General features: G+C 30.4%; 1 protein-coding gene across 1 annotated transcript in view; it reads left to right on the top strand.

Annotated features, from left to right (window-relative positions):
• The first annotated feature begins 12,086 nt into the window (after nucleotides 1-12,086).
• LOC107027194 (histidine-containing phosphotransfer protein 4-like) overlaps nucleotides 12,087-15,089 on the top strand; it is a 12,712-nt gene continuing 9,709 nt past the window's right edge. Inside the window, exons 1-3 of the mRNA XM_015228375.2 lie at nucleotides 12,087-12,235; nucleotides 12,321-12,451; nucleotides 12,755-12,823. Of these exons, the coding sequence (XP_015083861.1) occupies nucleotides 12,191-12,235; nucleotides 12,321-12,451; nucleotides 12,755-12,823 (245 nt within the window). The 5' untranslated portion in view covers nucleotides 12,087-12,190. The remainder of the gene's footprint in view (nucleotides 12,236-12,320; nucleotides 12,452-12,754; nucleotides 12,824-15,089) is intronic.

Genomic DNA, 15,089 nt, shown 5'->3' with positions numbered 1-15,089 from the left:
ACGTCCACAAAGGAGATGAGCAATCCACTATAAATATGAGAGTACAAAATACAGAGGGAAACAACCTCAACCAATTCACTCAGAATACATGGGAGGTTCACACAAGTGATAACATATCAAGCTTGTGACCCATGAATTCTCCCCCTAACCAAAACTCTCAAAGCCCTTAAGACTACATTGTGAATGCTGATTAAGTTAGAAGGAACATGCCTCTATTTATAGAGTCCTAAACCTTTTCCTACCAGAAAAAGGATTAGTCAATCCAAAACCTTTTCCTAAAAGGAAAACCTATTTATGGTAAGAAATCAGGGCAAATAAAACCTAACAAATCTCCCCCCTGGCCTGAATTTCTGACAAAATAAATTTGTCCACCTTTTTTACTTAATCTTTAACAGCTTGCTTCTCCTCTCCATAATCTCCTTTGCAAAATTTATATCTCAACACAGAGAACCTCTCTGAAACAATTTCTCCAACAAAATCTTCATTACTATCAAAAAGTTGCGGCTAGAACTACACCCGTCAAGATGAACACCTCTTTCTAACCTGGTTTTATCATCGATTATCGAACCACTGAACCTGACTCCATCATTGAATCTGGCTCTGATACCACTTGTTAGAACCGTAAATAAGCAGGTGTAAACGCGAAAACTAGCAAAGCAAACCTCGAAAGACCACGAGTAAGAAGACAACGAGAAATATACCAAAAGACACAAAGATTTAACGTGGTTCGATCAATCGACCTACGTCCACAAAGGAGATGAGCAATCCACTATAAATATGAGAGTACAAAATACAGAGGGAAACAACCTCAACCAATTCACTCAGAATACATGGGAGGTTCACACAAGTGATAACATATCAAGCTTGTGACCCATAAATTCTCCCCCTAACCAAAACTCTCAAAGCCCTTAAGACTACATTGTGAATGCTGATTAAGTTAGAAGGAACATGCCTCTATTTATAGAGTCCTAAACCTTTGCCTACCAGAAAAAGGATTAGTCAAATCCAAAAACTTTTCCTAAAAGGAAAACCTATTTATGGTAAGAAATCAGGGCAAATAAAACCTAACAAACTGTTCTATTTCTTATTGAATTGCTCTTGTGGTATGGTCCACTTATGGTGGCGGTGTTTAGCTAATGTCCATTGTGGTTATGGCCTTGAAGACATGGAATGTTAAGTAAAGTAATGTCATGATGCTTATGTATAGAGATGTATTGTAAAGATATGCATGTGATTCTTATAGATAGTGTGACAATTGGAGTATAATGTGAATGTGAAGTATGTTTGTGTGTGGATTATGATGAATGTAGTATGATTATGTTTAGAAGACAATGTCATGAATGATGGTGGTTATGTAAAAGTCATTATCACATATACACACATGAATAAATGAATATAGCTAATGAAAATGTAATGAAGATGGGTATAGTGAAAGGTTTTCTTAAAGAAATGTAATGAATGAATGAGGGACTTTGAGGTGGATACCCTCTGTGATTTGAGTTGTAGTGTCTAGTAACAACCTCAATATTCCTAAGAGCTTTTCAATGAATGAATGATAGGTTGGATGAATATTCTTTGCGTAAGTAGAGGTAGAGTAGTTAGTAGCGATCCCTTAACCTATAGCTAATGAATGTAATGAAAGTTTAATACTCCGTGGGGATTAATGTTTAGCACCAACAGGATATGATAGAGGTGAGTACTCTCCCGTGAGTAGAGGTCGGGTACTTATAAACAACCTCTTGAGATGGGTACTCTCCATTAGTAGAAGTGTAGTATCTAGAAGCAATCTCCTTATCCCTTAACTATGCGCCCACATAGGACTAGCCAGTGGTATTCCATGTAAAGGCTAAAAAAATGACCCTACCTTAGGCAAGAGGGGATCCCTCATTCGGTAGGGTTTAATATTAGGATTCCATGTTAATCTCTCATAGTCTATGTTGATTAAAGCTTGCCCCCATAAAATAATGTAATGGACTAGGTCTTCTTAAGGGTGTACTACTTAGAGTAGGTGGTGGAATGGGACGCCATCTATGCATTGCACGAGTAGACATTTGGAGGGAGTCTTAGTGTGTCCTAGTAATGTTAATGAATGAATGAGTTTTTATATGATGTTGTTATGCGGAATTCGAGATAATACGAGAAAATATAAACGCGAAAAACAAGACAACAGATTTACGTGGTTCACCAATAAATTGGCTACGTCCACGGGGAAGAGGGGGAGCAGTTTTATTATGGAGAGGCAAGAACAGAATACAAAATAGGGTTTGTCATAGCGTCTATATATAGTGCTAAGCTATGCCCTAACAGGCTTGCGCCCAAAATACAGAATTGACAGATAATTAAGGTCAGCGAGACCCCCGTTCTTTCTGTTGTAACGGGTCCGATTCAAGGCATTCAACAGATGTTAATGAAACATGTTGGTCTTATGTCTATTGTTAATTAAGGTTATGTGACTTGTTGAATGTGATGTGCCTAGTCTAGGGTGGTTCCAAAGCAGCACTAAGTGGGAGTAGTAAAATGGGATGCTACTTTCACATTGCACTAGTGTAACTTAGAGTTTTCCCAGGGGATGGTCTTTATGTGAAGTTCTTAAATGTATGAATGTTTCCTCTAGTATTTCTAGTAATGAATGTTGACTTGTTGAGTTGTGATGGAAAGGAAGTATTCTTATCTTCGGTAGTCTTAAGAAATACTTAGGTGTGTATTGAAGAGGTTGTATGGGCAGTCTCTTCATGTCTTACCTAAGTGGTTTTTAGGATAACTTTGGATAGAGGGTCTACATGATTAATGGTTTACTTAATGGATATGGTTATATGTTGAGAACTATGGGAGTGTTACTTTGTATGTTCATAATTGACTTGTATGATGTCTTTTATACTTGGTTCATGAAGTTTTATCAAGACAGCATGAAAATCATATTTCAACTAAAATATCATCTTTAAAGTGTGTCATTGCATGATTGTCATACTTAGTGTTTAATTGTACTAACTCCATATTCTTCTCTATTTCAACAAGTGTAGGTGGAGGAAAGTGAGGATCTTAGAGTTGAAGCTTGGGAATTAGATTGTTCTCTCAAGACTCTTGGTATGTCCTCATATGTTTGAGGACGTGCATGTTATTTCTAGTTTTCTTTCATTAAAGACTTTGTATAAAGACTAGTATCTTTCTTTCAATGTAAGGCCTATGACCCTCCGAGAATAAGATGTGTCTAAGATGACTTGTGATGAGACTTAGTTCTTCTTACGTTTTATAAAAAAGTTTCCTTATTAACTTTATTTTGAAATGTTTTAATTCCGCACTACTTTTCATACCTATATGATGAATAAATGCTAAGAGGCTTGTATAAGACCTCTGAGGGTCAAGTACGTCGTGTGACGCTTAAGGGGTACTCCCGTCTTTACAATAATCTAGTGACAGATAAAGTGAATGTAGAACTATAATATTTAAGGTTTAAATAACAACAAAGGTTGTTCAAAATAGCTCTTATATGTTTAACGTAAATATTATATAAAATTATAGTTTTGGAAAGGAGATCATGAATTATGACCTACAACTCCTGAATTTGGGTGACAATGTGACAATATGAGAATTAGGTTAGCTTTGTTAGATTCAAAAGTTTTCTATCAAGTAGGATGGTTTGTTTGGGTTTTGAGGCTTCCATTATTAGTTTGTGCAATTAGGTGTTTTCACTTGAAATTTTAGCCAAAGTTTGACTTCAGTCAATATTCTAGGTAAAAAGTGATCGAATGAAAATTTGGTCAGCACAATTAGATTCAGAAGGTCATTTTTGATTTAGTAGGATGGTTGATTTGGGTTTCAAGTCTTCCATTTTGAGTTTGTGCAAATAGGTATTTTAACAAGAAAATTTAGCCAAAGTTTGACTTCAGTCAATATTCTTGGTAAAAAGGAATCAGTTGAGAATTCTATCAGCACGGTTAAATCCAGAAGGTCATTTTCATGTAATAGGATGACTGGTTCATATTTCGAGGCTTTCGTATTGAGTTTGTGCAATTAAGCATTTTAACTTGAAAATTTAGTCAAAGTTCGACTTCAAGTGATCGAATGAGAATTTCATCAGCGCAGTTACATCCAGAAGGTTACTTTTGGTCTAGTAAGATGGCTGATTTGAATTTTGAGGCTTTCATTTTGAGTTTGTGTTATTAAGCGTTTTAACTTGGAAATTTAGTCAATGTTCAACTTTAGTCAATATTCTTGGCAAAACATTATCAAATAAGAATCTCGTCAGCGCCGTTTGATCCGAAAGGTCATTTTTTTGTCTAGTAGGTTGATTGGTTTGGGTTTCGAGGCTTCAATTTTAAGTTTGTGCAATAAGGCATTTCGACTTGAAATTTTAGTCCAAATCTGACTTCAGTAAATATTCTTGATAAATGGGAATCAGATGAGAATTGTATCAGCGCGGTTGGATCCAGAACGTCATCTTTCATCTCATAGGATGGCTGAATCAGATTTGAAGGCTTTCATTTTGTGTTTGTGCGACTATACATTTTAACTTTGAAATTTAGTTAAAGTTCAATTTTAGTCAATATTCTTGGTAAAACGTGATCGGACAAAAATTCCGTCTGTGCAGTTAGATTCAAAAGATTATTTTTGATCCAGTAGGATGGTTGATTTGGGTTTTTAGACTTTCATTTTGAGTTTGTGCGATTAAGCATTTTAACTTAAAAATTTAATCAAAGTTCGACTTTAGTCAATGTCCTTGGTAAAACATGATCTGTTTAGAATTCTGTCAGAGTATTCGATTTGAAAAGTTTTTTTTGGTCTAGTAGGATCGTTGGTTCATAGTTTGAGGCTTTCGTTTTGGGTTTGTGTGATAAGGTGTTTTAACTTGAAAATTTTGTCCAAATGGTATTCTAACTTTTCTCAAATCTGCCTTACCTATTTGTGTCATTAGTTGCTCAAAGTCTAACTTTAGAATCCATAACAGAATTACCATTCAATTGGTCTTCACTCTTTAGAATTGCATTGATCACATATGAATTTATTACCTCCAATGTTGACCATTTCAATTGTGTATGGTAGATAAATAGTTGTGACCCTTCATCACTTCTAACTAAATACAATCATACACTTATATGCCTTTTTATAGATCTAAAATCTCATTATCTTCTAAGAGGCAAATGTTGAAGAATGCTCAAATCTAAATTCTTTCTTTGAGGTTAGAAACATTTGAAATCTTAACATTTTCTTATGTCTTCTTCTTCTTCTTCTTGTTATCATATTGTTTTTTCTCTTTTGTAAATATGGTGAGAGACAAATACAATATATATAAAAATAACTTAGTATACTTTTGTAGTGAATCATAATTAGTATAAATTGTGTTTTTTTCACTTTTTTACAGATTAAAATTGATAGTCCCACTGAAAGAAGGTATAATATGTCTCAAAAAGAACAATAACAGTGTGGACTGTAGAAGAGGAACTCAGTCCGGTTGATGGACTAAAAAAATTTGTGCTAATGATTGAAAAAAAGAAAATGAAACCTTTAAACAAAGATATTTGATGGAACTGGAACTACACATGAATGTTTGTCATCCTAATTGCGAGCTGTACCGCACATTGTTTTTTTAAAAAAAATAAGAGGGTGGAAAAAGCATTATGTAACCATATCATTGGTAAAAAGTTGAAGTGGCTTAGGATTTCGATACAACGGTAAAACTATCTTGGTTGACGATTCAAAAGCTTGGAATAACTTCATAAAGGTGATTTACAGTTGTTTAAATTATTGGTCAGCTAAAGCTAGTTACTTAGTTTGGGATGACTTCTTCTTTTTTAAAAGCTTAGGATGACTTCTTTATTTTTAGGTTGATCCATATGACATAGACATTTAAGCAATGACCGTTATTTGCTGATTGGAAAGGGATATTTCGCAAGGATGGAGCTACTGAACAATTTATCGAGGGGCCAAAAGTTGATGTTGAAGAAATAGAAAGAATTGAGGCTCAAGAAGTTGCTATTGACATGTATTTGAAATTTCCTATTATTTTTGTCGATAAAGATGATGTTCTAGCTAAAAAAGAAAGATCAAATTACTCAAGGTCCAAAAGAGGTGAACATGTATCAGTTGGAGCAAAGTTCATAGATTGTTTTTTAAGAATCGATGAACTTGATCTTTACACTATTGTATAAATGATCATAGATGATAAAATTTAAACCTTTGAATGGTTTTTGGTATAGCTACTTAAGGTATAATCATGGCCTAGTTTATTTTTATTTTGCCTGTGTTTTATGTGCCAGTTTATATAATTTTAACAATGAATTATGTAAGTTTCTTTCACATTTAATGAAGGTGAGTCTAGTTTGATTTCATGAGTCCATAGTACTAGAATTTCAAGTTTATCTCAATGGTATGTGTTAGATTTGTTGTATTTTTCATCTAATAAAATCTATTTTATCACTGTTTTGTTGTTTGAACATAGACTCTCAATTTTAGGATATGATAATATGTGAAAATTGTAACTGAATGAATTATTTAGTATGACAACTAAAATTTAGATTTTTGTTGCTTGAATATAAACTCTCAATTTTAGGATACGACAGTATGTGAAAGTTGTAACTGAATTATTTAGTATGATGAAACTAAAATTTAGATTAATATACTCTATTATTACTTGAAAATTAAGTAGACATTCAAATTGCTGAGGATATTGTCTATGGGTGAGGACAATGTCGATAATTATTACGGGTAGTGCCTAGCAATAGATTATTTTGTTGGAAGTAAGCATTCTCTATCAATAGTTCTTGCCATTGGAAGCAAGCCATACCTACTAATGTGCATATCAATGACTTTACTTGAAGTAAGCTTTGCTAGAGCTTCCACTAGTGCTTACCAAGATTTTTGTAAATATGATATCCTTCATCAAATAGAAAAAAAAAAAAACTTCCTCATTTATATACTATAGATTATTGAAGTAAATGCTTCAAATATAAAATCAAGCATTAATACGCGGTGTTGCTCCAATATTAACTTGTATGTATCTATTTATGTTATATGTACATATAAATAGATGTACTAATATATCAATAAGTTTCAACTATTACAATGTTAATCCCGTATTAACATGTGTCATATATATACGTTGGTTTTCATCTATATGAGGAAGTTGAAAAATGTGGCGTTCAAGTTTCTGTCTAAAATAAATAAAAAAAACAACGGTAAGAAAGGTCTAAGATATAACAATAACAATTAATTTATTTTTAATATAACAAACTAACACCCAAAAAATTCTTAAACTCTGCATAACTGAACACTGCAAAACTAAACCCTGCATAACTAATACATGCATTACTAATAACTGCATAATTAATACGTATATTACTAATACATGCATAATTCGAACCAGCAACCAAACGACCTCTTATAGTTCAGAAACTTTGCCATAATAAAATTCTTCATTTTGATATACTCTGTTTTGTATTCTTTTCCAAAACATCTCCGAGTGCATTTGAGGTTTTCATATCTTTGTACACATTGTATACAGATCATCTTGCAGGTCACTTAGAATGTAATTTTTGCACAAAAAATCTAAGCGCCTCCGTTCTTCTGTTACCAAGAATCATTCTTCATCCGAAATTTCATCTGACATAATTGGAACGTTCTCACCGATAAACCTTTGTAGGCTCAACACAGTCAGATAGAAGAATATTTTTTGCTGTCGTCTCTTGAATTTGACTCCAGAAAATTTTGTAGGTTTCTCAGTCGGTGCAGGAGCAGCAGTTGAAAGATTTGGGTGCAACAATGATGTGCAACACTCATTGTCCCAACATTAACTTGACTTGAATTAGTCATTTTTCTGCCAATTTAGTATATGAAATACTAACAGTAAAGAATAACACTACAACAAATATGATATATAACTACGAAACTATTAGCTACGACATCAAATTTGTCACTTATTATTCGCTTTTAGTGACAAAATTTACTTTTCGTGCTTAAATATACGAGACATTGACTAAATAGATGGAATAAGTGCAGATAGGATCATTCAAAGCAGACTAAAGGCTGAGTCATTGACTAAATAGATGGAATAAGTGCAGAGGAGGGTGCCTGTGGAACATGTTTTATGGAATTGAACTCTTTATTCCATATTTCTTTTCTTACTGATCAATTGTTTTTTCATTATTTAATAAGAAAGATGGCAAATCCTACCATTGTATTTCCTTTTTTCATTTGGATCCTATCAACTTGGAGAGTGCCAGGCCCCTACTCTATACATCCATCCCCCGAAGAAGTCAAAGAGGAAGAAAAAGAGGAAGAAAAAGGCATTTTTGGGGGGAAGAAAACGGCCCCCTTTTGCGGCAGAGTAGAAAGTTGAGCTTTCCCTCGCGTAGCTCCATTCAGAAAGAACACAAAAAGGAGAAAGATTATTATTTTACACATACTTTTAGTAACGGAACATAAGAATTCGTAGCAAAGTTTTGCCCACAAAAGTTTCCCACCAAAAAATTATTTGGAGCCATTTTGTTAAGTAGTGTTAGTCACGAATTTAAAGTTAACGGTGACACATTGTTTCGTCTCTAATAGTGTATGTGATTCATGACAAACTACGGCATCAAATTCGTCACTAATTATTCACTTTTATTGACAAAATTTACTTTCCGTGCTTAAATATATGAGACACATATTTTTAGTGACGAAACATAAAAATCCGTATCAAAGTTTTGTCCAATAAAGTTTTTCACCAAAAAATTAATTGGCGTCATTTATTAAATAGTGTTAGTTACAAATTTAAAGTTATCAGTGACACATTATTTCGTCACTAATAATGTATCTAATTCATGACAAAATATTTTTTGTCTTGTAATTTATTAAATTCTGGACACAAAAAAATTTCATCCAAATAAATATGTTACAATATCGATAAATTAGAGTTGGTAGTTAAGCATTATAAATTTTTGCTATGAAAATTTAGATTTAGTTATGACATTTATTTCGTCACTAATAATATAAATAACTGGGTGACAAATATTTTATTTTTCTCTAATCAATATATGATTTAGTGACAACAAAAAAAATTGTCACAAAATATGTAAGGTGTTAAATAGCGTCGACTTTGAATTTGTAGTGAATAATTAAACTATTTGATACGAAAAATTTCATAGCTAAATACAATTTTTTTCTACAATTATTCATAATTACAAGTGATAACTTACAAAAAGAATAATACAAGTGCTTCATAAGAAGTAGACAGAGTCCATTCATTAATTGACAAGTGAAAATATTAAAACCAACGAATTCTATCAGTTTTGTAAAACTGAAAAAGTTTGATTCATCAATTTTCTTAAATTACGGAATTATAAAATGCATCATTTGAAAAATACAATCCAGTTATAAGTATTGAGTGGGGCACAATTTCACCAATAGATCACTAATATTTGTTTGTTTAGCACTTTTATTTTTTATTTGATACACTTTCATTGATAAGCACGATAAAAAAAAATAACTTGTCAAGTCTTTGTGCTAATTTTTGTGCATGTCTATTGATTTGTGATTGGTAAACTACATAGATTAAGTCGATCTATTTGAACCTGTCTATAATTATTTACATATTTAATAGTAATTCCACATACGTACATAGAGTAACTATACATAGATAACATCGACTTACAAAGTTAGACTTTGCAAAGGTGCAATATATTTCATGAATTTCTATTAATTTTTTCCATCAGTTGAAAATTGAAATAAACTAAAAAGTGAAAGCACAAATAAAAGAAATGAACTAACGAGGATTTCAAATATATTATGATGAAGTATTATAGTTATTGCTATAGCAATCAATTATTCATTTTTTAAATAAAATCAAAAGTTTAATTTTAAATAAATTTATTATTGTACTGAATAATTTTATGATTTACAAAATAAATAAATAAAATGATCAAATCGTACTGAATATATTTAAAGATATTTAAGAAAATACACGATTTAATCAAAATAATCTACATTTGAATGAATTGTGGATTGTAAATTTCATACATTTGTATATGAGTATAAATAATTATATAATATATTGTTTCTACAAAAGCTAAATTTGAAAGAAGTGAATGAAGTACAAACTAAAACAAAAATAAACAACAAGAGAGAGATGGTATGATGGTAAGCACTCTTCACTTCCAACATAAAGGTTGTGAGTTTGATTCTCCAAGAGCACATAATGTGCGAGCTCCTAGCCAGGGTTGAAACTTTTTTTGATAGGAGACATATATTTTATATTATACATAAACCATTTTATGATAGATAATTTTATCATATAGATATATACACACACACACCATTTTATAATAATAAATTTTATCATATATATTTAAGAATAAAATAATTTTTTGTATATAAAATATATTCTTTAGTGACGAAGTTAGATTTTGTTCAACTACGAAATACATATAACTTTAGATACAATTGATTTTGTCACTTATTGAAATAAAATAATTAGCGAGGATATAATTTTATAGGTAGTAATAACTTTTTTAGTGACATAGCAAACTATTAACTAAAAAAAATATACTTTTTACAACACATAAATTTGTCACAAATATTTAAGCATTTGGGGACGATTTTTCTTTTTGTAGTTGATATAATACTTTTAGCGAAGAAGCACTAAATCGTCTTTGTGTATACATATTTAGTGACGACTAAGTGACGAATTATTTTTCGTCACACAAGACATTTAGTGACGAAAATTGATTTATTAATAACGAAATTATTTGTCCCTGATAATTGAATTTGTTGTAGTATAAATATTTGAAATACTAATTGTAAAAAATAAATCTTTATACAACATGTTTCTAATTTAACGATGAAGTTTGTATATTCATCTAGTCGTCAATTGAATCAGAATTAAATTCGAACAACGTAGAAAATCAGAAAGCTTTTAACCTCCATAAGCCTCAAATACATAAACAAATATTGTAACTTTCTTAAACTTGTTATCTCTAGTATTTAGTAAAAACAGAAACATAAAAGATGAAATAGAAAGACAGAAACTAAACAATCTGAGTCAACAAAATTCACTGTGTATCCTTAAGAAATTTAATGCCCTCAAGTACCCGAAGTTGTAGATTAATTCCTCCTAGATCAAACAAATTAATTATTAAAGAAGTAGTTTTGTATCTCAAACTTTAATAATTTCAGCGAACTAAAAAATCAGAAACAATAGTGCACACATAGACTCGGTTGGTTCGAAAATTTTATTTGTAAGAAAATGTATCCAGAAGAGAGAAAAATTTCCATGTTAAAAAAATGAAAGAAGTCTCTCTATCTATAGACAACTGCTGCAACTGTGAACACTAAGTGTAAATGCACCTATTCAGACAAGATATATTTATTTAGGACGTTTATGTCTTTTGGCAAAAGAAATGTAGTTCGGAAGGAACATCTCCCTTTTGAGCGGCTTTACTGTTACACGAATTTTCATATAATTTTTGTTATGCGATATTAATTATGATATATAATTAATCAATTAACATTTTGAATTAATTTTAAGAAAAAAGAAATTAATTTAATGAGATTGATTAAATAAGTTTTGTCTAAAAAAATTATCAATCAATTAAATATCGAGGGCGAGCGACGACGACGGCATCGCGAGCTTGTCCTTCTACTTAACCCTTTAAGAGATAAAACCAGTATTTCCTAATATAAGACAAGTATTTTTCTTTCTTCTGCTAATATGAGAGAAATCACTTTTCATTTTTCAATCTCTCATTCATTTTTATTTCTCATTTACCTCTTGCTTAAACCCAACAACGTTTCGTAGTTTAAAAAAAAGGTAGCACAACTTATAGTTCACAAAGAGTTGGGGTGGTCCAACTATAGTTGTTATGATCAGAGGGAAATTTAAAATTAGAGATTTATACACTTTTAAGACGACGTTAAATTATTATAATTATTATTGAGTTTGCATTCAAATATATTCATGTATAGAGACACATATTTGTGATGAGATCATTGTATTTTTTTAAAATAAAATAGAACTATACGATTATGCTATAATTGGAATCATACCCTTTTGATGGACCACCTCTTATAACTTGAATATCTCATATTGTCCTTGGTGACTTTTTCCAATCCCTTCATCTCTCTTTATACATATATATAGCTTTTGCATGAGCATAGTATATACATATATACCCCATTTTTTGGAAGGAAAACTTCTATTTGTGTATTGAAATTAATTAATATGCAACATCAAGCTGCATCTATGAAGAGAAACCTCTTCAACCAGGTCTTATTTTCTTTCATATTACAACATATATTTGGAGATTTTATTTTATTTTGTAGATTGAAACTCTACATATATTGGTGTGTAGGACTATCTAGATGAACAATTTAATGAGCTCGAAGAACTACAAGATGATGATAACCCTAACTTCGTGGAGGAAGTTGTTAACCTATTTTTCACGGATTCAATTAGATTGATTCGTAATGTTGATCTTGCTCTGTAAGTTATATTCTAATTGATGTGACATATTTCGCTTTTGAGAATCATACAATTTATGTTTGATAAAAAAGTTGCTCACGAAAATTTCAAAATTTTTAAATTGAAATTTATATATTTGTAGACTACGTAAAAAGTACACAATAATTGACAATTCAAAATATTTAAATATATATAAAAAATTTACGATTAAATATAATCTTGTTTACATTTCGAAATTCAAAAGGTATCACATAAATTGAGATAGGTGAAGTATTATAATATTACTATTTGATGGAAATAATTATGAATTTTGTATGTTTTTAGGGCAAATGAACCTTACGATTTTGGTAGACTGGATGATTTGATGCACCAATTCAAGGGTAGCAGCTCAAGGTATAATCAAACTAATTATTTTAATATTATTTTCTCTAATATAAGAAGGCCAGTTTCGTCAGTCTGTCTCATAATTAATAACTTAATATATTTAACAATTTTAGCTTTAACTTTCGAAATTTGGGACGACATGGATATAATATTTGAAAATAAAGTAAAATAAAATATATGATAAATGACGCTAATAATAATTTAAAATATTAAAATATTAATCGACTCTTCAAATTTTATCTGTATCAAATAAATTAAGATAAATATTATTGGGTGTGTGCTATACACGGGATCCTGTGTCTAGTACTATCTCCGTTTACTTTTCATTGTTATGTTGAATTTTTCAAAAGTCAATTTAATTATTTTTAAAGTTAAATTAGATTTCATTAATTCAATATTTTAAACAAAAATTTTAAATATTTAAAAACTATACAAAAAAAGTACTATATATCACAATTTCTTGCATATCAATATGATAAAAAATATATTATAAAATATTAATTAAAATTTTTATAGTTTAACTTTTTTAAAAAAAAATTTAACAGTTAGAAGCGGACAGAAGAAAGTAGTAGTATAATATGTTTACGTTCAATTAAATTGTGCCGATATTTAAATTAAAGAAGGAACACGTGCACGTTAAAGAATGTCAAAGTTGGGTTTGTTTTGTTACCCTAAAAAAGAAAAACATTTTCCTTGTTTAAGAGACATATTTTTTTGTGAGGTGGAAAATCATTTGATCATGAATATGAATATGAATATTTCCCTCTCAATCTTTTTTTTTTTAATTTCATATATATTCCAAAATTCCTTTTTTCTTCTTTGTTTTTGTTTATTATTGACGTATATTCTAAAGCCATTTCATGCATTCCCTCCATTCCTGCTTTACCCCTTCACTTTTAACTTTTTTGCACATCTTATATGGTGTTTTTGTCGTGTGGTGTGATAAATTAGAATATTTTGGTAATTAATATGTTTTTTGAGATTAGCTTTTTTCTTTTGAAATAGTTATCATATTATGTTAATATAAAATTTATTCAAAATAATTTATATATTATTTTGAAATTATTATTCCTTATTTTCAATTAGAATAACCTCCTAAGAAATAATAAATAAAGTATGTATTTATCATAATACCCAAATTCATTATAGTTTTAGTGGACTTGACAAAAGATTTATACAATAAATAATTAATGTCAAGGGTCAAACAAAAAATAATATTTTTATAGTGAACAATTAAAAGAGAAAATATTTTTAAAAAAAAACTAAAAGAGAAAATATGCATTTAATATAGTGCAGAAATAAACGTTAATAAGGGAATAACTGTCACGTTTTACTTTTTTATATACCCGGCAAAATGGATTAAGTTGTGTACGCTCTAGACCCTATTACAAGGTGTAACTTTATATTAAGGTAATGAAAAATTATTTTAAAAATATTTATCAAAATTTATATTGACCGACTTTGAAATAACGAAGTATATATATCAACTAATTTAAGATAGAAGGAGTACTTCTGCAAATACTGTGAAGAAACCTATCCCCTATAACAAGAACCAGGTTCTTGTAAGTTGCTTTTAAGTAAAGACACAAACACTTATTAAATTAAAAACCTTCCTCACTCAAGGAAGGAAAAACCTCGTTTTATTAATTCAACTATAATATTTTGTGATTACAACTCAATAATCAAAAAGCCTTACAACTACTACCTCTCTCGATTGACTACAATCGACTTCTACTCTCAAAAGGTCAAACCCACCTTTTGTTACAACCCTCACAGAAACTCAACCCTACAAGAAGCCAAACCCACTCCTTGTACAATAACTCGTAACTTACAATCAAGAACGAAACAAGAAGATAGTCTTACACGTTTAAAACTTTCTCACTTAAGAACTTTTTAAACTTAGCAAACCTATCGATCTTGAAGACTTCTACTCGATAAATAAATCTCACTTTTCTCTCTATGTGAAGTCGTGATCTTCTTCATCTGTGATTGTCCTCTTCTTATAGAGTTTTCTTTTGCCTTGAATCCTTATCAGATAAGGTAAGGAAATTGTTGTTAAACAAGGATTACCTTTTAAAGTACAATCCTTATTATATACAACTTCCTTCCTTAATAATATATTTAAGGTTTCCTTATTTGTATCAACTTATACCTTTAATATATTATTTTTGGCTTCGACAAATAACTCTATTTTCTTGACTACGTGGCTGACCCATTTTACTCGCTTTTGGCTGCTTTGCTGCGTCAATTTGCTACTGATTATTTGCACTTCTTG

Source organism: Solanum pennellii, chromosome 8, assembly GCF_001406875.1.
Source record: "Solanum pennellii chromosome 8, SPENNV200".
Taxonomy (NCBI): domain Eukaryota; kingdom Viridiplantae; phylum Streptophyta; class Magnoliopsida; order Solanales; family Solanaceae; genus Solanum; species Solanum pennellii.
Note: the sequence above shows the minus strand (reverse complement) of the source record. Positions and strands in the feature narration are given on the sequence as shown.